Consider the following 26,506-nt stretch of genomic DNA (forward strand, 5'->3'; position numbering starts at 1 on the left):
GTTTATTATAAATACTAACAAACTGCCATGTAAATAACAGACAGAGTCACTGTGAGTAATCTTAGGGAAGTTTTCTGGAAGAGATGACATTTTAACCAGGCCTTAAGAGAGAGGCAGGACTTCATCAACAAAACCCAGGAGAAGGACATTTAAGGCAAACGATGCTTGAGCAGAGGCTCAAGAGGTATGTTTGGAGTCTGGCAGATGGACTGCTATGCTATGGCAAAAATGCAGATTACCGCAGGGGAAAACTGGCTTCAAAAGCAGGCAAGCAACATTTTCCAGAATCTTTGATTTCTGGGTAGGCAATGCAGAGTCACTGAGTTTTTTTTTAATAGGAAGGTAGCATGACCAGCAGGTGTTCTGTTGTTGTTCTTGTTGTGTTTGTGTGTGTGTTTGTTTGTTTTAATTAATTTATTTGTTTTTATTTTTGGCTGTGTTGGGTCTTTGTTGCTGCGCATGGGCTTTCTCTAGTTGCAGCGAGCGGGGACTACTCTTCATTGCGGTGCGCAGGCTTCTCACTGCGGTGGCTTCTCTTGTTGCAGAGCATGGGCTCTAGGCTCGCGGGCTTCAGTAGTTACAGCACGCGGGCTCAGTAGTTGTGGCTCACGGACTTAGTTGCTCCGTGGCATGTGGGATCTTCCCGGACTAGGGCTCAAACCCGTGTCCCCTGCACTGGCAGGCGGATTCTTAACCAGTGCACCACCAGGGAAGTCCGTTGTATACGTTTTTAAGAGCTCTACCTCCGGAAGCAATACCAAAGGAGAGGAACTGGAAAAAGTAGGGAGATCAGTTTGAAAACTACCAGTTCACGCAAAAGTAACAAGGGCCTAAATTGAAGAGTGGAAAGAACAAACAGGCACAGAAATTTTACCAAAATAGATTAGACAGACATTCATTCATTAAAAAAATATTTAATGACTGCCTACTGTGTGCCAGGCACTATAGGTACTTGGGATACAGCAGTGAATAAAACAGCAAAAACTTCTATCCTCAGGGAGCTTATATTCTAGTGTAGGCTAAGAGAAACTGATAAATATAGCAAATAAATAATGTTAGGTGCCGGGGAGTGAGGGGGACAGAGCAAGGCAAAGCGGACAGGGAGTGACTATCTGGAAAGGAGAGCAAACTGGAATTTCAAATAGAGTGGTCAGGGTAGGTGTCACTGAAAAAGTAACATCAGAATGAAGACTTGAAGCGAGGGGATTTGCCTACAGACAACAGTATTCCAGTCAGAAGAAACAGCCATGTAAACGCCCTATGGGGAAGTTGTGTGGTATGTTCATGGAAAAGCCAACAGGTCAGTGTGGCAGAAGGAGAGTCATCAAGAAGGAGAGTAGCAGCAGAGGAGATCAGAGAGGAGTGAGGCCAGGATATATAGTCTTATAGGCCCCTGCAGGGACCTAGGCTTCTACTCTGAGAAATTGTAAAGTCATTGGAGGTTTTGAGGAGAGAAGTGACATGATCTGTTATAAAATTGTCACAGGGCTAGGAGACTAGATAATGAGACTGATCAACTTGGAAAAATAAATGGACAGAGAGGAATCTCAGTAGACGACAAGACTGGGAACGTGAACTGGGAGCAAAGAGATAATAACGGGAATGAAGAATAAATGGAGGAAGAACAAACAAAAACATACAATGAAACTTGCTTGAAGACACTGTTCAACTTTCCTCAGAGGAGGAATCTTTCATGCTTAGAAGTTTCTTTTAAACAACAGCTTCATGTTTATGTAGCACTCTATACTTCTCAAAAATATTTTCACATCTAGTTTCTCAATTCATAAGAGAAGAATTTCAGAGCTAAAAATGAATCTTATCAATCACTCAGTCCAAAAAACCCAGTTTCTGTTTGAGCTATCATGTGACATGACCAAGGTCTCAAAGCTATTCATCAGTAGGATCAGGTTCAGAAGCCAAGTCTAACACATTACCACCTACACAACAGGCACTACTATCCTCATATCATACAATAGGACACTAAGGCCCAGAGAGGTCAAGTAGCACATACAGATTCACATATAAGGCAGAGGATCAGCCAAAATGAAAATCCAGCTATCAATTCTAAGTCCAAAACTATTCAAATAGAAGCTATCTATTAGACAGTTTTCATTCTGTAATTTATTTTACCCGTCACACTATAGCACGTATTACCTCTACTGCTTATATAAATCAGCATCGCACTTCTTTGATTTTTACCTTAAATGCCTGCAGTTCAGGTCCTGAGGCTTTTTTGATAGGGAACTGAGAGCTACTGAAAGATTTTAAGTAGAGGAGATATAAACAGATTTGTATTTCAGGTATATTATTCTAGTGAAATGTTGAAGATGGGCATAAGACAAGAGATGGGGCAACCAGTTTGGAGGTTTTTGTACCAGGCCAGGCAAAAGAGAAGGAAAGTTTGAGACAGAGCAGTGGCAAGAGGGATGGACAGGACATAGTACAAAGATATTAACAGTAAAATTTTCAAGGTTTGACTAATTGGACTGTGGGGAGTGAGGAGGTTGCAGGGACCAGGAATTAAGAAAAAGTAGAGTCAAGGATGAACCCAGGTTTCCAGCCTGGGTAGTTAATAGTAACACTTACTAAGATAGGGGATGTGAGAGAAGAGGTTTAGGAGAAAAATGAGTTTATTTTTGGATAGGTTAAGATTGTGGTCACCTGAGATGATCAGGTAGAACGTCCATCAAGGAGTCAAATACGTGAATTTGGAGTTTAGGAACAAGTCAGAGCTAAAGAGAGATATCTGAGTCACTAACATATAGATGATAAATACCTATGCAATATAGTTATCTCATTTCTCTTCAAAGTTCTTTTAAAAAAGTTTTTGTACGTCTAAAACAAACGTATATTACTTACTCTAACCAAAGTCTTACGTAGCTATACAAAATTCCTTCTTTACTAAATCTAGGTATACCTACCAGTGCGTAACCCTCTTCATCTGATTCAGGCTGAGACAAATCAGATTCACTCCTCGATTTGATCAGTCTATAATTTGGACTTGCGTGGATTAGCCGGCTCTCTGCAGTAAGACTTTCACTCCTGTCTCACATGCACAAAGAAAAGTTTTTCGATTTGGGACTGTTAGTGAACATAAAATTGAATGGAACTAGCAGCACAGAGATAAAACACACACACAGTGAGGAGTAATTATGTCTGTCAATGGACAACCCTGGCTCTCAGTCAGGTCTAAGCACAAAGTCCTTCTCAATTACATCAGAATAACTTCCATGCCACTAAATTACAGAATTATGCCAATCAACTACTGTTGTTTATATATGTGAAAAATTATGCCTCCTCATTTAATCAGAAATTTATACTCCAGGCTGAATTAGTATCACTTTTTACATTAAATTCATCCTTGACAATTTGTATTTCCTCCTCCATGTCTGTGTTAATTTCAGAATACAATAAGTGAGAATAAACCATTTCAATGCATAAAGAAACAAAGAGAGGAGAAATGTTTTAAGTTTCTAGTCAGTCCCACCTGGTCATAAGTCCACCCCCTTCAGAGGCACTTGTGGAAGGCTGCTGCAACTGTCCTTCTTCCCTTCGCTTCTGAAGCTCATCAATCACAGGACTTACTCCTAATATTAACAGGGCACATCGATGGATCACAGAGTTGCAGGCAGCAGTGTACACATCCTGACCCTCAGGAAGGTCTGTGCTGACCCTTCGCTCTTGCTGAGACTGAGGAGGTGGATCATCAGCTCGAGCCCCAGACCCTGCCCCACTGTTCATTCTATCTCGATCTCGGCTACGAGCTACTTCACGGGCTGAGAGGAAACACTGAAAGATTTCTGTAACATGTAACACAAAAACAAGGTCTTAACACATGGGGAGAGAAGAGCAAAGAAAATAACAATAAAAACAGTCAAAAAGTTTGGACCAAAAACTTATTGAAAGAGGGAAAATCATTTTTTAGACATTAAATACTAAGTAACTAAGTTAAATTTTATCAAAATACATGTATAATATTAAACTTTTAATAAAAATTACAATAGGAAATACTTATGCCTTTACAGAATTTAGATTTGGTTGATTCTATTTCTACTCTTATGTGTTTGATCAGTGGCTTGCAAAGTGTGGTTCCAGAAGAGCAGCATCAACATCATCTGGCACTCGTTAGAAATGAAAAATACTGGGCCCATCCCAGACTTTCTAATCAGAAGCTCTAGGCATGGAGCCAGCAATGTACGTTTTAACAAGCCCTCCAGCTGATTTTGAAGACCATTAAAGTTTGAGAATCACTGGTGTTAGATAAAAATAACTGCTTATTTCTGAAATGTTCACAACCTTGGTTTGAAATTGTCAGGTTATAAAAGAAACAGACAAAAGTTAAGTTGCATTAGTTATAATGAAGAGCCCCCTTCCCCCTTCCAAAGTCCATATAATTCCTAATACCTACACTTTGTTGTATTTTAAACATAGTACATAAGCACAACCATTAAAGGTCTTTGCTGAAACAGAATCTGGTTATAATAATATGGCCAAGACTGCCCCCAGAGTCAAATAGTATCACCAGGAATGTCCACCTTATGCCAGCTCTTCCCAATTCACAAGAGTAAAAAGTGGGTTTAACAAGGTTCTGATGCAGTGATAGGTATTTCACAATAGGAAAAGAACATTTTACTCAAATTTGAGTGAAGATGGTATTTTTAATGGGGAACCCAGGCAAAAAAGTTAGTAAAATACTAGATTTGTCTGTTAATATGGAAGTACAAACTTTAAAAATGCATTTGTATATTTCAAAGTATTATTATGACAATATATTCATTATGCTGTTTAAAGTCCCTTATTTCTAAGAAAATCAAAGCAACGAACTAACAGTCTAGAGCTGGAAATCAGTTAAAGTAATTAAGAGAATGGTTACTGGAATTTGGGGGAGACCTGGTTCTAATTCCAGCTGCTACGAACAGTGGCCATAGGCACATAATTTTGCCTCCTTAAACCTCAGTTTGTCCATCTTTAGAACAGGGTAATACTAGAAATCATCTAAGACGGAGAGGATTATGAGTTAATCTATGTGAAGCATTTGACCCAGTGCCCAGCATATAACTGATGCTCAAAAATGGCAGCTAGTTTAAAAATTATTACTCCCTAGGTAACTATTATGCTCTCTTTTAATATAATTGAGGGTTATCTTTTGTTACTGTGCTTTCCCCTTTGGTCTTTGCTTTTAGGAATTTCTAAACTAAGTCTTAAGTTCATCTGTAAATGTTCCCTCAGCCTAGGTTTTAAAATATAATTATTCTCTGGGAATTCCATGGCAGTCCTGTGGTTAGGACACATCGCTCTCACTGCCGGGGCCCAGGTTGCACACACACACACACACACACACACACGTTTTATATATATATATATTTTTTAATATATATATAAAATTATTCTCCACATCCTCATCTCCAATCCCCTCCTTCTCCATTTGGACCTTATATTTCTCCTCTTGTTTTCATGGGTTTTGGCCTTGTTTTGAGTCACCTCAAAATCATTTTTAGAAGTAGGCACAACACAGATAAATTGATAATAAAGTAAGTATCAAATTGATTGAAATATATATACAATCTCAATAACATGCATAGATGGCCAAAATGTTTTAGGCTACAAAAGTAAATATACACTTTAACTTGAAACAGCCAGATCACTCAAAAGATAACAAATGTTTCAAAGCTTCGATATTTCTCTTTAAACATCTAAATGATTACATTTTAAAACTATCTGTAGCCTTGTAATAAAAAAGTATGAAAAATGTCATTCACCAGCCAATAATATTCTCATGTATATTCTTGCTCTCTACTGAAAACAGCAGTGCAGTCAGTGGGGGAAGTTTATAATTTAAAAAGTTCTACATATGGAAAATAATTGGGCTCTCCTAATAGGCTTAGAAAGGGGCTCTCTTCCTCACCACCCAGAGGCCAGCCAGGCGAATGGACAACTTGGTACCCTCCAGAGAACATGCTTTGAATGTCCCTATCCAATGACTCATGGGCATCACTTCATGAATGAGACTCAGTGGAACAGGTACTGTTTCCAAAAGCCTGCTTCCAGAGCTTTTCAGCCCAAACCATGCAATCCAACAGCTTCAGAACGGAACTAGCAGTTGTAAGAACTGAAATGTAGCTAATCAGATCATCAGCAGAATATCACATCTCTTTAGAAAATATCACATCTCTTTTTAGAAAAACTGTAAGGAAATGTTTTTGCCTCTCTCTTCTACAGTCAGTTTCCCTACCAAAAAGAATGCCACAGTGAGTATCTGTAAAGCAAGACGGATATACTCACTGCCAGCTGTCATCACTTCGTGTTCCCGTTCTTCCTCCTCATCCTCCGGCTCTGGATGCCCCTCTTCCCTATCTCGCTCAGCCTGTTCTTCCATTTCAGCTTCTTCATCAATGGTCCGGGTAAATGAATGCTCCTGAGGATCAACATCTGCAGAGTCTTGGTTTTCCGAGATCTTAAAGAAATGATCAGAGTTACACTGAATATATATTTTTTTAATTTTGAAAAATATCATTAAAACCTTGACTTTTTTATCATGGAAAATAATGCTAATAGCAGTAATAACACAAGAATTTTACCACAAAAACAAAAGATATACTGGATAAATCTGAAAAGATTAGAAAGAATGTATGTACACAAAATATACAGAAACATCTAACTATGCTCTCTTCCTCAATATTTTGATTAAAATGTCATGCTGTAAATTGACTCATATATATTGCTGTTCTGCTGTAAACTGCTAACTTAAAATGAGTTGAGTATGACACCAAGCATAAAAAAGGTAAAGAACATGAAATATGATTCCATTCAGTTTCCCTCAAGCTGTATATGTTATTGTTACTCTGTATAAATGTTTAATAATGCTAATTTAAAACAAAACAGTATTTTTTAACTTTTTTTTGGTGAAAAACTTTAAGTTCTACTCTCTTAGCAAATTTCAATTATACAAACAGTATTGTTTTTAACTATTTTCTTTACTTTTTTTGTCCCTGAGGAAACCAAAAATTAGAAATCTGGTAAGGACAATGTTAATTTTATTTCCCATGATGGTTATGCTACCTAGCAGTCATCTAAAGAAAAGAGTCCTTGCAACAGGGGTGAAGAGAGTCACAAACACCCCACATATTTCAGTATAAAGCACAAGTGAAATTTTTTAATGATATCCTCAGAAGTACAATAAAAGTTATTTTGTGATTCATGATTGGATGGGGATACTGAGCAGTCAGACTCACAAAATACATAAGTCATGTATCCCCACAATATGTAAGTTTCAAATGTGAGACTCAACAAAATGGCTAATTAGTACATTTTATGGGCTTTCAAGGTCACTAACAAATAGTTGGATCCACAAATATTAAATCAGTGCATGCCAAAAGAATACTATAATACAAATGTAGAGATAAAGTTTGGTTTTTAAAATCTAAGATCTAAATAATGGAGTCCAAAGCATCTAACATATGACGTTTCAAAGTAAGCACTTTTGAAGGTGAGGTATCAGGCTATACTCATAATTATAGGATCGTGCTATCAGGATTACCAAGCACTTTAGAAATCAACTCATTTTTGCTGCAAGAATTACTTCTGGAACATCCTTAATAGTTTTCAAACTTTACCTCCAGCGGTGGGCAACTCTAATCATTAGAAGGCTTTTCTCCTTACATTCAGCTAACAATGATTCTCCATTCAGTTGTTAGCCTTTGGTCCTACTTGTGCCCTCTGGAACAACAGGGAACTCATTTATTTCCTCTCCTACATGGAAGCCCTTTAAATATCTTTAACGCACCTATCATGCGACTCCCCTTTGCTTTCATTCTCTAAGCTAAACATTTCTGACACTTTCCAGTTCTTGTATAAGGTGATTTTCAGACCTTTAACCAATCTAAGTTTGTTAATATCCCTCATAAGTTATGGCACCCCAAATCAAATAGGATAATTCAAACGTGGTCTGATGAGCGTAAAACAAAGGAATAATATTTCATATGATTTGGACAATTCGTTGTTATTACCTATATGGCCTAAGAATATATAAACTTCCTTAGCAGCCATATCACACCTGATAAATGGGTGGTTAAATAAACCCCCAATCTTCTACTTATCCAATTTTTTTCCCTAGAAAAAGAACCACTCAGTATTTACTGAACATCTGCAAATAATTAAGCTACATTTTTTTTCCCCTCACATACACCAGTATGGAGCTATCTCTCACAGCTTGCAGAAAAACATAGAAATTAACTGATTTCCAACTTTACCCATCTGTCTCTTGATGATGACCTGGTCTGAATAAGTTCAAGGTTCTTGCAAGCAAGTAAACGACTTCGAACTTTGTACACACAACGGTACACTTCTGATAAGCTTTTACCAGGTTGATATCTAAATAAAGAACCAAAATAGAAAAGTTACTTAATTTCTGACATCATGAGAGCAAGTATTCGTCTGAGGATAGTTTTAAGTTACTTACCGGCTTTCTCCACATGCTTGACTGAGTAAATTTGTGTGTTTCAGAAGAGCTGCAAGAACAAATCTAGACACAGTGTCCAAGAGTGACTCATTACTTAAAGTTGCACTGTCCCAATCTGAAATAAAAATGATACACTGACATTTCACAGAAAACAGTTCAGAGGTAATTTTAATAGCTTTAGTAATCTAACACCTGAATTTTATCGTTTTCCTAAGCAGTTATTTAACAAATAACTACTAAACAAAAAACAACCTACTAGATCCTGCGTACTGTGCTAGGAATACAGCAGTGAACAAAACTAAGTCCCAGATCTCACAGAGCTTATATTCTAGTTGCGGTGGGGGAGGGGTATGAGGAGACCATAAATAAAAACATTAATATGACAGATAAATGCTATGGAGAAAAATAAAGCAGGGTGAGGAGAACAGGGAATACTGTACTGTGTGGGTTTACTATTTTTTATAGGCTGGTTTGGGAAGGTCTCCGATAAGGCTACAATCGAGAAGAGAGATCTAGATGAGGTAGGGGAAGAAGCCACACAAACAATGTCCTTTCAAAAAAACTATGTAGAGGCCCTGTCTGAGTTCAAGAAGGCCAGAGCAGCTAGAGCAAAATGTGCATGCACGAGAGTGGTAGGAGACATTAGAAAGCTGTCTGGGGTCCAGATCACATAGGGCCTTGCAGGCCATTTCAAGTCCTCTAGGTTTTACACTGAGGGAAATGGGAAGGACCATTAGAAACTGTGAACAGAGATACGGGATGATGTGATCTGTGTTTTAAAAGGCTCACTCTAACTGCTGAGTGCAGAATTTACTATAGGAACAACAACAGCAGAAGTAATTATTACAGTAATTCAGGTAAGAAATGATGGTGGCTCAGACCAAAGTAGTAGCAGTGGGGTTAGTAAGAAGTGGTCAGACTCCAGATGTATTCTGAAGGTAGAGTTGAAGAAATTTGTTGATGGATCAGATGTGAACATGAGAGCAGACAAGGATGACTATAATGTATTTAGAATGTAGTTGGCTTTTACTGAGAGAAGAAGATCACAAGGATAGCCCTTTGGGAGGATAGGTATCTATAATCAGGAGTCTGGTTCTGAATACTGTGTATTAGACATCCTAGTAAAGATACTGAGTAAACTAGTCAAGTATGTATATATGTGGTATTTGAAGCCATCAGATACTGTGAATACATGTATATTTAGGAGGGTAAGAAATGAAACATTTGGACAGAGATGAGTATGTGCAATTGAAAACCCAAATCATAGCATTAGATGATGAAAACTAGTCAGCTGCTTTCTTTAATTCCATGTTAGCACACCAGTTCTATACTTTAAAAATGAAATACATTCAGTAGATTCCAAATGGGGATGGGAGGTTTACTGTCTACTCCCAGAATGTCTGCTAGACTCTGTTAATTTGACAGATTTACATGTTACTTAAAAAAAAAAACCAAACAAACAAAAAACACCCTTGGAAAATATTAAGCCCCAAGTTAACTTTATTTGTTCTTAATTCCTTTTTAAAACTCCTATCTTAAGATAAAAATTTTACAGCTTGGTTTTCCAGTCATTTCTGGATGCTTAGGTAAAAAATTAAGTTCAGACTTACCTATTTTACAGGTGAAAAAGTGAATATAAGCATGTAAGATTTTAAGAAAATCTTACAGCCGACAGAGAATCTTAAAATGATAGTCTGTATTACACACAAAATTTTCCACACTAGGTTCTTGAGAGATCATCTGTTCCAAGGGATTGCTTGCTATTCTGAAAACTGCTATGACTTAAAATCAAACGACCCCATTTCAAGAAGGCTAATATTCAATTTAAAAGCAAACTGAAGTAACATCCTTTGAAGTATGTTAAATTTATCAGGGATTATCCTCCTGTGCAATGTTTATAATAATAGGTTCTTTTAAAACACCTATGCTAAAGTTATAGTCATTTCATACCAAGCACTACAAAATGTTTCCACTACTGAGGTATAAAGTCTAGGCTATAGTGTATAAGCAACTGAACAAATGGAGCCATACAAGTTTTTATTCACTTTATGTTTAGATCCAGTTCTTTAAAGTGCTCACTCAAAAGTAACAAGTGATAATGTGTTATAAAAGAAAACCTGGGCTTCCCTGGTGCTGCAGTGGTTAAGAATCCACCTGCCAATGCAGGGGACACAGGTTCGTGCCCTGGTCCAGGAAGATCCCACATGCCACGGAGCAACTAGGCCCGTGCACCACAACTACTGAGCCTGCGCTCTAGAGCCCGCGAGCCACAACTACTGAGCCCATGTGCCACAACTACTGAAGCCCATGTGCCTAGAGCCCGTGCTCCACAACAAGAGAAGCCAATGAGAAGCCCGCACATTGAAGAGTAGCCCCCGCTCACCGCAACTAGAGAAAGCCCACGTGCAGCAACAAAGACCCAATGCAGCCAAAAATAAATAAAAATAAAAATAAATTTATAAAAAAAAAAAAACCTAACCGCACATTCCAAGAAAATGATGCAAATAAGAGGATATCAGAAAATACAACTTAGAAAGTAAGCTTTTTTTCTCCTCCACTATCATACTTTTCTACCATTGGTGAAAGTCAACACAATAGAATGAATAAATGAATGACAAATTGGATGAGATTAAACTTTCAAAGGTATCATCTCACTGGTGTTTTAAAGATCTGAATGATATGTATCTCATTTTTATTATATGAAGTAAAGGTGAAAATATATTTACTTTTACCATTTTTATCACAGAAGGAAGAAAATCCAGAGACACAGGGGAGCGGGGACTAAAGAAAGAGCAACATGGAGAAAGACAACTAGGGGTATGTGATTCTGAACAATCCAAGTCATTGTTAAAAGGCGATCGGAGCTAAAAAGAAATCAGGTATAACCTTTGAAAACGTGTACATAAAATTAATTTTATTAATCAAGTAATATTAGAAACTGAAATACCACAACACATTTGCATAGCACTTTACTGCTGTACTTAATAATATACCTCATTTCAAACTGGTATCTTCACTAGCACTCTAAAATGGGCAAGTGTTTTACACAGGAGGAAAATGACCAAGGCCCAGAGCTCAGAATTCCACATACCCATCATTTCAGTTCTTCACCAGGGCTCACAAAGGGAAGAGATTCATTAAACAGACTCTTATACTAGATCCATTTACACTGCATGGAATCCTTCAGTAAAATGCTGCCTCTGGATTTATTTTTCACACAAATCTCAATTTTCCCACAGTGAATTTTCTTCAAGTGGGATATATGTATATAAAAGAATACAAGGGGTTTCATACCAAGCACTTCAAAAATGTTCCACAAACAGGAATAAGAAACTGTTTTAAAAATGTTAATTGTAGGGACTTCCCTTGTGGTGCAGTGGTTGAGAATCCACCTGACAAGGAAGACGACACGGGTTCGAACCCTGGTCCGGGAAGATCCCACATGCCGTGGAGCAACTGGGCCCGTGTGACACCACTGCTGAGCCTGTGCTCTGGAGCCTGCGAGCCACAGCTACTGAGCCGGCATGCCACAACTGCTGAAACCCAAGCTCCGTGACAAGAGAAGCCACCGTGGTGAGAGGCCTGCACACCGCAACAAGGAGTGGCCCCCGCTCGCCGCAACTAGAGAAAGCCCGCACGCAGCAGCGAAGACACAACACAGCCAAAAATAAAAATAAATAAAACAAATAAATTTATTTTAAAAAATGTTAACTGTAAAATCCCTTTTTCTATAAAAAAAGTAATAGGGTAATCCCTGTGATTTTCTATTTACATATATTATACTATACTTATATTAGTTGGTATTATGAGCTATCTACATATTTACCCCCTTTATCCTCTTCATCTTACCTTTACTAATAGCATAATCCTGCATGCTGATCCAAAGGCTTCGAGCCGGCTCTTTTGAACAACCCAATGCCAAGTCTACGTAGACAGCAATTTCAGGCCGCAATTTGTAATCAAAAGGCTTCTGTTCTTCATTTCCCGAAAGAGCTACTTCTAATAGGCAACTCATACATTTATCTAAAAAAAAAATTACACAAGTTACCGATTTCAAGCTTTGTAAATTTTGATGCTACAAATAAAAGCTTAGCATATTTACTTAATGCATATGAAATGATACATTTCAAACCATTTTAAGTAGATGCTACAAAGATAAAGTCCTTTAATTCTTCTCAATTGGGCATAGTATCACCCCTTTCTTTACGTGACTAAATGTAACATTCCAGGGAGGAGTTCTGGCATTTTGGTAGGCAGGGCCCTACATGTGCAGCACAGTCTTGTTTAACAAAGAACTTTCTTGCTCAAAACGGATTGATATCCTTGTTGAGAAACATGGGACCACTGGGAAAGAGACTAGCCAAGATTTTTCTTTTCTTTTTGTAGACTTAAGGGAAAATAATAACTTCAGTATGATTTAAGGGAGATCAAAGATATTGATACTTGAACAATTTCTCAACTGATATTTACATTTGTTCAGATGGTTCCTAACTTTCCAATGGGACATTTGGCATTAAGAATTCATTTTCCATTTAAAAAATAACACTTCTCTAAATGACAGGTTCCTGGGCTAACACCCAAAGTCAACCCACATTATAACTAAATTATCATTTATTTACAATTTTACAGACAAGAGCCTCTTCCTAATATATGCAAGTATTTTTTTTAGAAGCTACTGCTTATCTTTGTTTATTATTATTATTATTTATTTTTGGCTGTGTTGGCTGTCTTCGTTGCTGCGCATGGGCTTTCTCTGGTTGTGGTGAGCGGGGGCTACTCTTTGTTGCAGTGCACGGGCTTCTCGTTGTGGTGGCTTGTTGCAGAGCATGGGCTCTAGGCGCATGGGCTTCAGTAGTTGTAGCGTGCAGGCTCAGTAGTTGGTTGTGCCTCACGGGCTCTAGAGCACAGGCTCAGTAGTTGTGGCACACGGGCTTAGTTGGTCCGTGGCATGTGGGATCTTCCTGGACTAGGGATCAAACCCGTGTCCCCTGCTTTGGCAAGCAGATTCTTAATCACTGTGGGAAGTCCAATATATGCAAGTATTTAAACATAAAATGTAACATTTTAATAGTTTCATAATTTAATAATTTAAAAAGTGAAAAATAACATTAAAACTGAAATTGATTATATTCATACCAAAGGCCAGCTGAGTAAAGTACACATAACAGAAATATGAGGAAGGTAGAGATAAAGATACTTTTTTCCTCACGAGGACACTTGGGATTCTCACAGAGCTAAACACTGATAGCACTGGAACTACCTTTATGATGTTAAATACCCCTTGAAAGAAAACATGATTTTACTTTTTTTGATACAAACATTCCTAAGTACCAGTCTAGCATTCATCAGCCATGGCTGGAATCACTTTCTGGTTCATAAATGAAACTATGAATATACACTCCTATTTGGAAAAGGGAGAAAATCTTCAACATCTCTCACTCCCACCCTCCAACCCTCCAAGCCCAAAGCAGAAATCTCCATGATTTTTGTCATGGTTTCTACTTTTTGTTTCTCCTCCTGAGATTCTCTTAGATCGAGATTTCTCTTAGATTTTGCTTCTTGGACACTCTCTGAGTCTCTTTCTCTTATCAGAGAAATAATAAATTTAAAATCTAGGGACTTCCCTGGTGGTCCAGTGGGTAAGACTCTGCGCTCCCAATGCAGGGGGCCCGGGTTCAATCCCTGGTCAGGCAACTAGATCCCACATGCTGCAACTAAGACCTGGCACAGCCAAAATAAATAAATATTTCTTAAAAATAAATAAATAACATCTAATAAGATCATATGGGCTATCTAATCTAACTCATTATTTTAAGGAGTGAAATTAGAGGTTCAGAGAGATTAAAGGACCAATCCTAGATAAAACAACTATATCATCTATACAGGAACTGGAGAAATCCTCATGTTCAGGCAATCTGAGAGCTAGCCTACCATCAAAGTAGACAAATGGAAGATGAGGCAGGAAAGGAAACCCCAAAGGTACCATAAATGGGGAGGAAAAAAATAAGGAATCACACAAGGTAACATCAGCTTGAAAGGAGGACAGGCTGGGAGGAGAAGGGACTGGCCCTCACAACTGAGAGGTGTTTATGACCTGAGCCCTGGTAACTCATGGTCAGTAACCTTCTATGAAGCAGTTTTATAACCTCCAAGCCCCAGAACACAAGTAATTAAGCATTTTCCCATTTTTATGAGTTAGATGACTTGCTCAAAATGAGTGATAAATAAAAACAGAGTAGAACCAGACCTACATTTCCCTAGTTCAGGGGCTCTTTTCACTATATGATGCTGCAGGACTTAACTGTTTTTCTGAGGGCTCCAAGTTACAGTCTTGGATCCCCTACCCTGCAAATATTGCATTTGTTTTCTATCAGTTCTCTATTCAGCAAACCCAGAATAAGAGAAATCTCCAAAGGAGGCACAAACAGAAGCACGTATTCTAAATGCTGCAGAGAAGCACATTACCTAACTGAGGGGTATCCATTTCTACACCATCACTAAAAAGTGGTGTTTTCATCCAATATGCAGTGTCCTGTTCCTCTGGAGACACAGGCGAACCCTGAAGCATGCCACCAAGACATCGCCCAATAAGAAGAGCAATTGTTCTTTCCAGATCAACAAGCCACACCCAGGACTGGGCTGGCTGAGGTAATGGCACACCAGCAGGATCAATCAGTTCTGGCCCTCCTGAAAACAAAATCATTAGTAATTTATCTGGTGTTGAAGATTCTCAAGCTTTTTCATTTATATTGCACTGCAACAAGACACTGAAGCAAAATAATTTTATAATGAAAACATAGATTATAACACTTTCTGTATATATTCTCTTTAGCAGGCTTATTTAAAATATATTCAGATAAGTCTGCCATCAAATAAAAATCTGCTTTGTAAAGTTACTGATTTTGAGATAAACAGTGAAACAGTACATGGCAGAATTATCCCCCATTGATTCTATTCCTACTTTTCACTATCCAGATCAAATTTCAACCTTAAGAGTGAGTAACTGAGGTAGCTCATCCCTCCAAAATCAAAACAAGACTTGACCTAGTAAAATGACACTTAGTATTGTTCAATGCTTTTAAGGCCTGAATTCAGATCTGTCCTATACTAAGATCCAGACCCATGCTTTCTTATTGTACATTTGTTTTTAAAAGTTCTTCACTTAAAAAAAAAAAACCACTACGGTCAGCCATAAAGATAAGAAGAGATATCAATGAAATCATAAAAGAAAAACACAAGAAATCAACAAATTCAAAAACTGGGTATTTGAAAACACTAATAAAATGGACAAACCTCTAATAAAATTAATCCAGCAAAAAAAGATGGCATAAATTTTAAAATTAAAAATACAGGGCTTCCCTGGTGGTGTAGCGGTTGAGAGTCCGCCTGCCGATGCAGGGGACACGGGTTTGTGCCCCAGTCGGGGAAGATGCCACATGCCGCGGAGTGGCTAGGCCCGTGTGCCATGGCCACTAAGCCTGCGCATCCGGAGCCTGTGCTCCGCAACGGGAGAGGCCACAACAGTGAGAGGCCCGCATACCGCAAAAAAAAAAAAAAAAAAAAAAAAAAAAATACAAAAAGAGGATATAACCACAGATACACTAGAGATTTTTTAAAACTATGTGTGAATATTATGAACAACTCTGTGTCAATAAATTTGAAAACCAACAAAATGACATTTTCTGAAAAAATATCAATTTCTGAAATGGATTTGAGAAGAAACAAAAAGCTGTAAGAGAACAATAACCACTAAAAAAAGAAAATTAATAGCCAAAAACCTATCTATAAAAAAGCACTAGGGCCAGATAGTTTTTATAAACTCTTATAAACCTTCAAGAAGAGATAACTCCTAAATTACACAAATTATTTCAGAGAAAAGGGAAAAAAAGGAATATTCCAAACTGATGTTATGAGGTTAGTATAATTGTGGTCGTAAAAATGACACAAGGATAGGATGAAAAAGGAAAATCATGGGGAAAAATCAGTTATGAACACAGATGCAAAAATCCAAAATAAAATGACACCTTCCTCGCCTAATACAAATAGAGTAAGTCTTAGCAAATTCTGAGATGCTTTAGAAAAACAAGAGTAAACCTGGAATGGCTCCATATAAAGCCTAATAAATATCCTGATACAGCTGTAACCTTAACACTTGACTTCATCTAAATCCAGTTGTCACAAAACAATGGGATATAAGACGGGCCCTCAAAGTATTCTGTCCAATCCCAATCTCTCCAGGAGAAGGAACCAAGGCTTCAAGAAGTTATAAGTGATTGGCCCAAGATCATACAGCCAAGTTCAAACAGAGCCAATACTAAAATCTAAATCTTTTTATGCCTTAGACCAGGATTCTTTCCATAAAACATGTGATCTCATTTAAACTTGAAAGGTTTTTAAGATTTCAGTAATGATACTCCTTTGATAGCCTTAGGATAGACAGACTTCAATGGAAAAATACATTGATGTTTTCTAGACATGATATTTTAAGCTATATTCAATGGAATAAAATCATCAACATTTTATAAATTAAGAGTGAATTCACATATTACATCTAAAATCAAAATGCTATTTCCTATAAAGTACCTAAAAAGAAAAACACAGAAAGATAGGTTTCAAATTTCCATCTTTTACATTCAGTTATCTACATATCCAACCAAAATACAAAATATTTTACTGTCGAATAGAGATTTAAAACTAAAAACGTTTGCATTTAAGAAATAAAACAAATCAATTCATTGATTGTAAAATGTGTCATTATGCTGTTAACTGATTTATAAAACAATGCCTCCTATCATCCACTATAAGATGTATCCAAATTAAGCCATGTCAAAATTTGAAGAAAAGCATGTCTTGGAATCAATGAAATATACCATTCAAGCCTGATGATCAGATAAAGACTCTATTCGTGACACTTATATATAAGCAACTTTCTTAAATTTTCCCATCTCAGTTGCCCACTTCACACTATAAGCTCTTAGACAGTAAGAACTTTATCTTTTGAGTACATTAAACAACCAAGTGTCAGATATGATTTACCTGATGCATGCAAGAGAAACAACGTTTCTCAAAAGCATTATTTGCTCCTTTATTATCTTTACTTACCATGAAGAGGCCACTGTAACTCTTGGTCTTCTAAAAGAGTGGCCGCTGGCAGGAGTCTATTAAGGCAATCAAGAGGTGGCAACAAGTCGAGGAGGTAACTCAATAAAGGCCGAGCCACCGACACTGGGAGTAACAGGAGGGAGTTAACAATCTGGCAGAGCATACTGCCTGCAGCTGAGACGTATATCACATCTATGAAGGGTAAGAAATTGAACAGGCATCAATTGTTTCAAACAAACTTAAAAAAAAAAAACTAATAAATACTATTTTTGCCTAGAACTCTTTGTTGAATTATTATATAACTCTGGTAGCTAGGGTTGGGTTAGTATTTACTCACTTTCAGGAAGTGTCACCAACAGACACTTTATCGGAAAGCACAAATATCCTTGTGCCAACAAATTCAAAGGATTATAGCTGCTTCCCTTAAAATGCATTATGAATTTCTCATTCACAAATTTATTCTCATTTTCAGATTTACTCAAGAAATATTTATTGAACACATACAACATATCAGGCACTATTATAGGTGAAAGGTGTACAGCTGTGAACAAAGAACTAAAAATTCCTGCCCTCATGGTGCTTACATTCTACTGTAGGAAGTCTTTTATGTTTTTTAAACCAAATTTACTTTTTTTTAAATTAAAATCACCTCAAAACATCTGTTTTTTTTATTATCTGTATTGGTTTTTAATCAATTCTGTGTCAATATTTTATTGTATTTGGGGTCAAGAAGACCATTCAGAGATGAGCTCAATTTGAACAAATTAAATTTTAGATGCCTGTGGAACAACAAAATGCAAGTGTCTAGTAAGCAATGGTTTTAGTTTCTCAGTTTATTTCTTTGTTCAGCGAGGAAACTTCAGAAGTAAGTTGCTTTTGGACAGACTTACCAAATTTTACCTATCTTTGGGATAATCAAGAAAAGGCACCTAGTAGGTAACTAGAGAAAGGCTCTTGTGTATAAAAGGAGTTCTCAGCTAGATGCATATATGGGAGTCAACATACACATGGCGGTTAAAGACAACAGGACCAGATAAGATCATTCTCAGAGAAAAGAAGGTTGAGGGCAAAATTCAGAAGATCCTAGACATTAAAGGCCATACCCAAAAAAGAGGAGCTTACAGGAACAGACTGAAAAAGAGTGGTCAAAGAGATATGTGTAAATACAGGATTGTGACTACACAGAAGACCAGAGAAAAGAAAGCATTTCAAGACAGAAAGAGATGGTAAATGCTAAAGAAAGGTAAAGAAATAGATGAAAATCTCACTTTATGCCATTTAATATTAATCTTTTTGAGTATATATCATCTAATTCCTTTAAATTAGACCTCTGTCACACCAATTAGCATCTTTTAAGATTAATCAGATCAATCACTGTTGCCATCACCCCAAAACCAAGATCAAAGGGATCTTTGATAACAAAGGAGATTCAACATCATTCCTATTCCACTCAGAGGTTTCCGGCCCTCTTAAAGCTTTGGAAAGGCCAAGAACTCTTGCTTTACAACCACTGATTAAATATGAAACCCAGTACCAAACACACCTCTTAATTTTTCTCCAACGCTGCCATTCCAAGGACTTTCTTTGAGCAAATTTGCAGAACGTGAATAAATATCTGTGGCATGAGGCAACAAGAGCTGAAGATGTTTATGAAGCAATGCCACACTGCTTGAGTTCTGAGGAAAAAAGTTCCTAAATTACTACTTTGGAAGATTCAAGGTAGAAAAATATCATGGCTTACCCAAATATCTGAGTTTCAAGGTCCCTGAGAAAAGACCATAAAAGGCAAAGAATCACATACCTCACTAATGTTATTGATATGGCAAAATGCCAGCAGCTGTTTCTGCAGTGAACATAGCAGTTCATGAAGATGAGCAGGCTGACTGTTCTCTGAAGACGATGTTCCAAGTAGAAATTTATCACTATTCTTTTCTAGCTCCCCAAATGCTTGATCCTAAAATGATACATAAATTAAGATTATATTTGAAGTGTTTGAAAGTGAAATTAATGTCCTACCATAAATGATTCTGATTTAAGAAGCCACTGTCTCCTTTCTCCCATTATTAATCTTTAAATCTTTGCTATGTTGTCATTAGCTACAAGGTGGTAAGATTTATCAAGCAATTTCAATTTGTTTTTCCATTAAAAAAAAGTTTCACCACAAAAACTTTTGTGGTTTCACCACAAAAACTTTGAAAATGCAGAAAACAAGAAAAAGGCAAACAATACCCAAAGACAACACATTTCAACATTTTAATGCTATTGCTTTCCTGACCTCCTATGTAAAGGTTTTGCTTTCACATATTTGGATTTCTAAGAACACAATTCTTAGAAATTAAATTTATTTCTGATTATAAAAGAAGTAAGTGGCCTAAAGAAACAAGACAACTAAATACAATGTATGATCCTGGATATGGGGAGGGTGCCATAAAGGACATTACTGGTATAACTGTAGAAATTTGAGTATGGACTATGTATTATACAATAGTTCTGTGTCAATGTTAAATTTCCTGAATTCAATAATTGTTCTGTTGTTATATGAGAATGTCCTTATTCTTAAGAAATATAAGTGCTTAGGAATAGCCAGCATGACATCTGCAGTTTACTCTCAAATGATAGATGGAAGAAAGGAAACAAGGAAAGGCAAATTTGGCTAAGCGTACAGGAGGGTTCTTTGAAAGTTTCTTGTAATTCTTGTGGGAGTTTTAAGTTATTTCAAGTTAAAAATATTTTTTTTAAACAGAAATAGTGTAACAAATTTAGAAAATACCAAAACTGTATTTTTAAAAACTTTAAATCACCATTTAGTCAACCACTGTATCTAATATTTTTTGTGTATTTCTTTCCTGATTTTTTTGTGACTTTTCATTTTTTTCATAATACTGCATATTCTATTTTTAGTCTTTTCTAACATCCACAAATATTTTACATGTTTTCATAAGCCATGTGTACATAAAATTTGAGACATAATATTCCACTGAGTATATATATCATAATATACTTAAACCATTCCCCAACTTTTAGATATTTCAGTTGTTTCCAACTTTTCTTTCTTATAATAATGATGTGATGAACATGTTTATGCATAAAGTATGGTCTTTGTTTATAAATATGCAAGAGAGAGTCACAGAACATTTTAAGGCCCTTCCTATATAAGCACCTTTATAAGCAGCCAAATTAGCACCGCTAGAGACTGAATGAATGTTTGTGTCCTTTCAAAATTCTTATGTTGAACCTAATCCCCAATGTGGTGGTATTTGGAGGTGGGGCCTCTGGGAGGTGATTAAGTCATGAGGGCAGAACCCTCGTGAATGGGATTAGTGACCTTACAAAATAGACCCCAGAGAGTTCCCTTGTGTGAGGACACAGAAAGAAGATGGCTGTCTATGAATCAAGAAGCAGGCACCACCAAATCTGCTGCCTCCTTGATCTTGGACTTTCTGTCTCCATAACTGTGAGAAATAAATTTGTGTTGTAGATAAGCCGGGCCACTCTGTGGTATTCTATTACAGCAACCCAAACAGACTAAGACCAGCACCATTATTTTAAAATCTTAGAACATGATAAATTTGGTTAAATTACATCAGAAAGAAACAAAAATTTATGATTTTCAGCCTAAAAGCAGTTAGTATTTTATTTCCATGTCCATATAATATACACATCTACCTCAGCCCTACTGGCATAAAAAAGGCACTACTTTAATCAACTCTGGGAAAAAATTTCAGTTAATACCAAATGGATAAACTGTAACATTGTTCCCATTCCATTTGCAGCCAAACATCAGCTCAATTTACATCCTTAAATCTGAAAGAAAATAATTCTATAGGAACAACTGTCACTCTGACTTAGTCAACAACCTTTTAAGTTAGGCAGAACAGAACACTAAGACTTGTACAGAAGAAAAAGAATATACAGACCTGACCCTGAAGAGGAGTAGGAGACAATATAAAATGATACACAAACTATTCAAAGTTAAGTCACATAGTACACTTTGACTCTAAAAACTGATGAGAGGTATGCAGTTATAATTACATGGTTAGAAAAGGTTATTTGAGCAAGGCTTCCAAGAACAGTCAAGTGTTAAAGAAGTCATAGATTGCTAGACAAGAAGAGAGAGGAGGAAATAGGTGTGCCACGCATGAGTTCAGATGAGTGTGGTGTGTAAGCCAAATGATGAAGGGTCTGAAAAAGTTCTGATTTAATAAAATGAGGTTATTTAATACAACAAGGTTATTCTAGCAGTAGGATGCTGAGAGGAGACCAGCAACAGTGACAACAGCTATTACACTGCTATTACCATTAGGTTGTGATGGCATGGATTAGAACCCATAAAAATGGAAAGAAAAAAAGTGACGGATCTAAGAAACACCAGGGAGTAAGAACTAAGGGCATCCTAATACAGAGAAAGCTATACTGTCCACTGTCTTCTCTCCTATTGACCAGCCTATTTTTAATAATTTAATAAAATAACAATTTTAATTAATTGACCAGCCTATTTTTAAACAATTTAAACCACATTGTTTAATTATAAGATTATATCTGGTAAGGTTATAATCCTTTCCTCATTCTTCTTCTCTTGCAAAATGTTGAATATTTTTACCTGTTTATTCGTGTACATTAATATCAGAAAAAATTGGTAAAATTCCAAAACAAATCTCTTTGGAACTCTCAACTACAAGTCATTTGGCACCCACAATATTTCAGAAGATCTGACATATTTCCCCCTTTCGGGGAGTGGAGTTTAGATTTACTCATTTCATAAGTGTTTAAATGTCAAATACCTTGACCTGAAGTGATCCCTACCCCCTCCAAAAACAAAACAAACCCAAGTTTTATTTATTTATTTATTTTTACTACAAAAAAAGAGCAACTTACTGTATAAAATCCTAGATTTCTTAAGAGAGTCTTCATCAAAATTTCAGCCAGATGGGTGTCTGGATGGCAGCTCTGAGTGCCATAAGGTTGATCCGACAGGTTTCCATAGCCAGTACATACAGAAGAGAGGTCAGCAGCATCGGAGGGTGAGCTATAGCCAAGTAAGGAGGCTACATGGGTATGATCTTGCAAACTTGTTAGAATAATATCCAGTTGCATTCTCTAAAGAAAAATATTTCCATCGATGAAATAGGAACAGATAATAATTAGCTTAAAATGCACTAGAAAAGTAAAAAAAGGATCCCGGCGGGGGTGGGGGGGGGAATATATACTAATGATGCTAACTAATCCACTTAATATCCTAATGAACAATAATCTTCTAGGAAGTCTGCAATTTTTTAAAAAGCTATCCCACTAATACCTTTTAAGAAATTGCAACTTATAGTGTTTTATTACATCCTTTACTACCTGAAACTCTTAAGCTAAAATGGCACACTCTACATAATGATTTTAGCACTATAAGTAAGAGGAATAGGCAATGTCAACAGATAAATTACACTATACATTCTTCTACAGAATTACCAATGAAACTATTTATTCTAATGTTTAAAATAAATCACTTGAAATCTAAACTAATACAAAATACTCATTGGGAAGCATCTGTGGCTATTATACTGCCACTATACCACTTTTTCTCTCAAATCTATAACTCGACAATTGATTGCTCTACTTGGTTGAGCAAAATGTACTTCTTTTAACGTACATAAGATAAAAATGGAAAGAAGAAGCATACTCGTATCATCAAGTACTTTTTCACAACAGTCATCTTCTTTTACTTTTTATGTAAGCTATTTCAAAGTTCTGGGCATGGAACCAACAGCAGCACATGCCCTTGATTTCAACTCAGAATACTACAAATAAACTAAAAGATCTCTGGTTTGACAGTGTGAGCAACACTGGAAAAATTAGACATAATTTTAATAATTAGCCCCAAATCATTTAATAAGTTATCACTTGCTTCACTTTCATTAGAAATCTGGGAACTCTTCCAGCAAAAAACATTAAATACTAGGATTTACCAGACTCATCAAGTTAAGTATTAGTCCCTGAACACATGGCAATCGATTAGCTTTATTTCCCTATTTTTTTTTTTTTTTTTTTTGCAATATAGTACTGGTTTACTTAGATACCATGCAAAGGCTCACCTGTCCTTTAGATAAGCTTTCCCATCTATCAGGTCCTTGGGGTAAAAGAGAATGAAGTAATTCCATACGTTCTCGTAATGGAGGTAACAGCATGGTTGCTCCCACTGACAGAGTTTCAATTACCACCTAATATAAAAAAGAAAAGCAGATTTATTTGGCCTGGTTCTTATCTTTTTAATAGAAAAACATAAAAAATAAATCCACTGACTATTAAGAGCAAAGAAGTCTAAAGAAGGTGGATCATGGAAGTCTAAAGAAGGACGCATGTGAATAAAAGAAAGCATGCCAAGTCCTTCTTTAGACGTCTTTAAGAAGACTTAGAAGGACTTCCCTGGTGATCCGGTTGCAAAGAATCTGCCTTACAATGCAGGGGACGTGGTTCGATCCCTGGTTGGGGAACTAAGATCCAACATGCCGCAGGGCAACTCAGCCCACATGCCACAACTACTGAGCTCACGTGCCTCAAATAGAGAGCCTGTGTGCTGCAAACTACAGAGCCTACACGCTCTGGAACCCGCACACCACAACTACAGAGCCCATGTGCTCTGAAGCCTGCACACCACAACTAGAGAGAAGCCTGTGTACTGCAACGAGGAGCCCATGCGCCGCAGTGAAAGATCCCGCATACCTCAACGAAGATTCTGCGTGCCGCAACTAAGACCCGACACAGACAAAAATAAATTAAATAAATAAATAATAAATCCTTTAAAAAAAAGAATTCTGCATAAAAAAATTTTTTTAAAAAGAAGACTTAGAATATATATCTTGGGGATTTCCCTGGTGGTCCAGTGGTTAAGACTTTGCCTTCCAATGCAGGGGGTGCGGGTTCGATCCCTGGTCGGGGAGCTAAGATTCCACATGCCTCACAGCCAAAAACCCAAAACATAAAACAGAAGCAATACTGTAACAAATTCAATAAAGACTTTAAAAAAAAAAGAATATATATTTTGCACTTGCCACTAAGTAACTAAGTCATGCAATAAATATTTAGTGTTGAGTCTATAGTGCTGAGCCTGGTAAAGCTCTTTACAAAGTGCTGGGGATGCAGAAATGAACAAGACAGATAAAAGCCCTGCTTTCATAAGCACACAGTCTAGTAGGAAAAAGAGATTCTGAGTAAGTAATTTTAAATGTGAAAGGAGTCACATGGACAAAGTAAAAAGAAATGCAAACTTGAGTGAGCACCCACACATAAAGGCAATTAACATGATCTATGGGTTCATCATGGAGGGTCTCCCTGAGGATTGGGCATTTAGGTTAAAAATTGAAAAATGAGCAGGCCTTGGCCAAACAAAGGTCCAGGTATCAGGAACAGCATAAAAAATAGCTGTATGGGGCTTCCCTGGTGGCGCAGTGGTTGCGCATCCGCCTGCCGATGCAGGGGAACAGGGTTCGCGCCCCGGTCCGGGAAGATCCCATATGCCGCGGAGTGGCTAGGCCCGTGAGCCATGGCCGCTGAGCCTGCGCGTCTGGAGCCTGTGCTCCGCAAAGGGAGAGGCCACAACAGTGAGAGGCCCGCGTACCACAAAAAAAAAAAAAAAAAAAAAAAAAAAAAAAAAATAGCTGTATTATCTTAGGCCCCATAACTTCATAGCTTCTTTACCACTAAAATAAGAATGCTGAATTAGAAAAAAAGAAACACTCAATGATTAAGAGCTCTTATAAATTAAAAATATGACATAAAAAATTAAAACCTCAATAGGAGGGTTAGAATATAAAAATTAAATTTCTCATAAAGTAGAGGGAAGAAAAGATGGAAAACAGGAAAGAAAACATAAGAAAATTAAGAGGACTGGGGACTTTCCTGATGGCGCAGTGCTTAAGAATCCGCCTGCCAATGCAGGGGACATGGGTTCAAGCCCTGGTCCGGGAAGATCCCACATGCCGCGGAGCAACTAAGCCCATGAGCCACAACTACTGAGCCTGCACTCTAGAGCCTGCAAGCCACAGCTACTGAAGCCCGTGTGCCTACAGCCCAGTGCTTCGCAACAAGAGAACCCACCGTAATGTAAAGACCGCACACCGCAACGAAGAGCAGCCCCCACTCGCTGCAACTAGAGAAAGCCCATGCACAGCAACGAAGACCCAACGCAGCCAAAAATAAATTAATTAAAAAAAAATAGACATTAAAAAAAATCAGACACAGAGGACTGGTCCAGGAGGTCTATTATCCCAATAATGAGTTCCAGAGACAGAGAGAAAACAAAGAAAACAATAAAGAGAAAATCAACAATACACTTCAAGCTAATTTCTTTTTTTTTTTTTTTTTTTTTGCTGTACGCGGGCCTCTCACTGCTGTGGCCTCTCCCGTTGCGGAGCACAGGCTCCAGACGCGCAGGCTCAGCGGCCATGGCTCACGGGCCCAGCCACTCTGCAGCATGTGGGATCCTCCCGGACTGGGGCACAAACCCGTGTCCCCTGCATCGGCAGGTGGACTCCCAACCACTACACCACCAGGGAAGCCCCCAAGCTAATTTCTTAACACTGAAGGCTATGAGTTTCCAAATTAAGAGTCTACCCAAATAAGCACGAAAATGGATAAAATCAGGCCCACATCAGTTCATATCATTTTAAAATATGAAAACAGAGAGGACAAGTAGAACTTGCTACAGAATCCAGAGAGAAAAAGATTTCCATAAAAGGATCAAAAATTTGAATACTGTTGATTTTCTGAGTAACAACCTGAATGCTAGAAGATGACTTCACAATTCTTATGAGAAAATGATTTACAATTTAGAATACTATGCCTCAGCTTCCCTGGTGGCGCAGTGGTTGCGCGTCCGCCTGCCGATGCAGGGGAACCGGGTTCGCGCCCCGGTCTGGGAGGATCCCACATGCCGCGGAGCGGCTGGGCCCGTGAGCCATG

At 37.5% G+C, this 26,506-nt stretch overlaps 1 protein-coding gene across 1 annotated transcript in view; it reads right to left on the minus strand.

Moving 5' to 3' along the window:
- HERC1 (HECT and RLD domain containing E3 ubiquitin protein ligase family member 1) overlaps nt 1-26,506 on the minus strand; it is a 212,402-nt gene that overhangs the window by 108,545 nt on the left and 77,351 nt on the right. The window contains exons 13-24 of the mRNA XM_028494914.2: nt 23,641-23,766; nt 22,436-22,657; nt 19,362-19,514; nt 19,104-19,236; nt 17,561-17,752; nt 14,924-15,145; nt 12,308-12,481; nt 8,459-8,573; nt 8,250-8,370; nt 6,283-6,454; nt 3,488-3,800; nt 2,922-3,042 (exon numbers count right to left, since the gene is read on the minus strand). Coding sequence (XP_028350715.1) covers nt 2,922-3,042; nt 3,488-3,800; nt 6,283-6,454; nt 8,250-8,370; nt 8,459-8,573; nt 12,308-12,481; nt 14,924-15,145; nt 17,561-17,752; nt 19,104-19,236; nt 19,362-19,514; nt 22,436-22,657; nt 23,641-23,766 — 2,064 coding nt within the window. The remainder of the gene's footprint in view (nt 1-2,921; nt 3,043-3,487; nt 3,801-6,282; nt 6,455-8,249; nt 8,371-8,458; nt 8,574-12,307; nt 12,482-14,923; nt 15,146-17,560; nt 17,753-19,103; nt 19,237-19,361; nt 19,515-22,435; nt 22,658-23,640; nt 23,767-26,506) is intronic.

Source organism: Physeter macrocephalus, chromosome 11, assembly GCF_002837175.3.
Source record: "Physeter macrocephalus isolate SW-GA chromosome 11, ASM283717v5, whole genome shotgun sequence".
Classification (NCBI taxonomy): Eukaryota; Metazoa; Chordata; class Mammalia; order Artiodactyla; family Physeteridae; genus Physeter; species Physeter macrocephalus.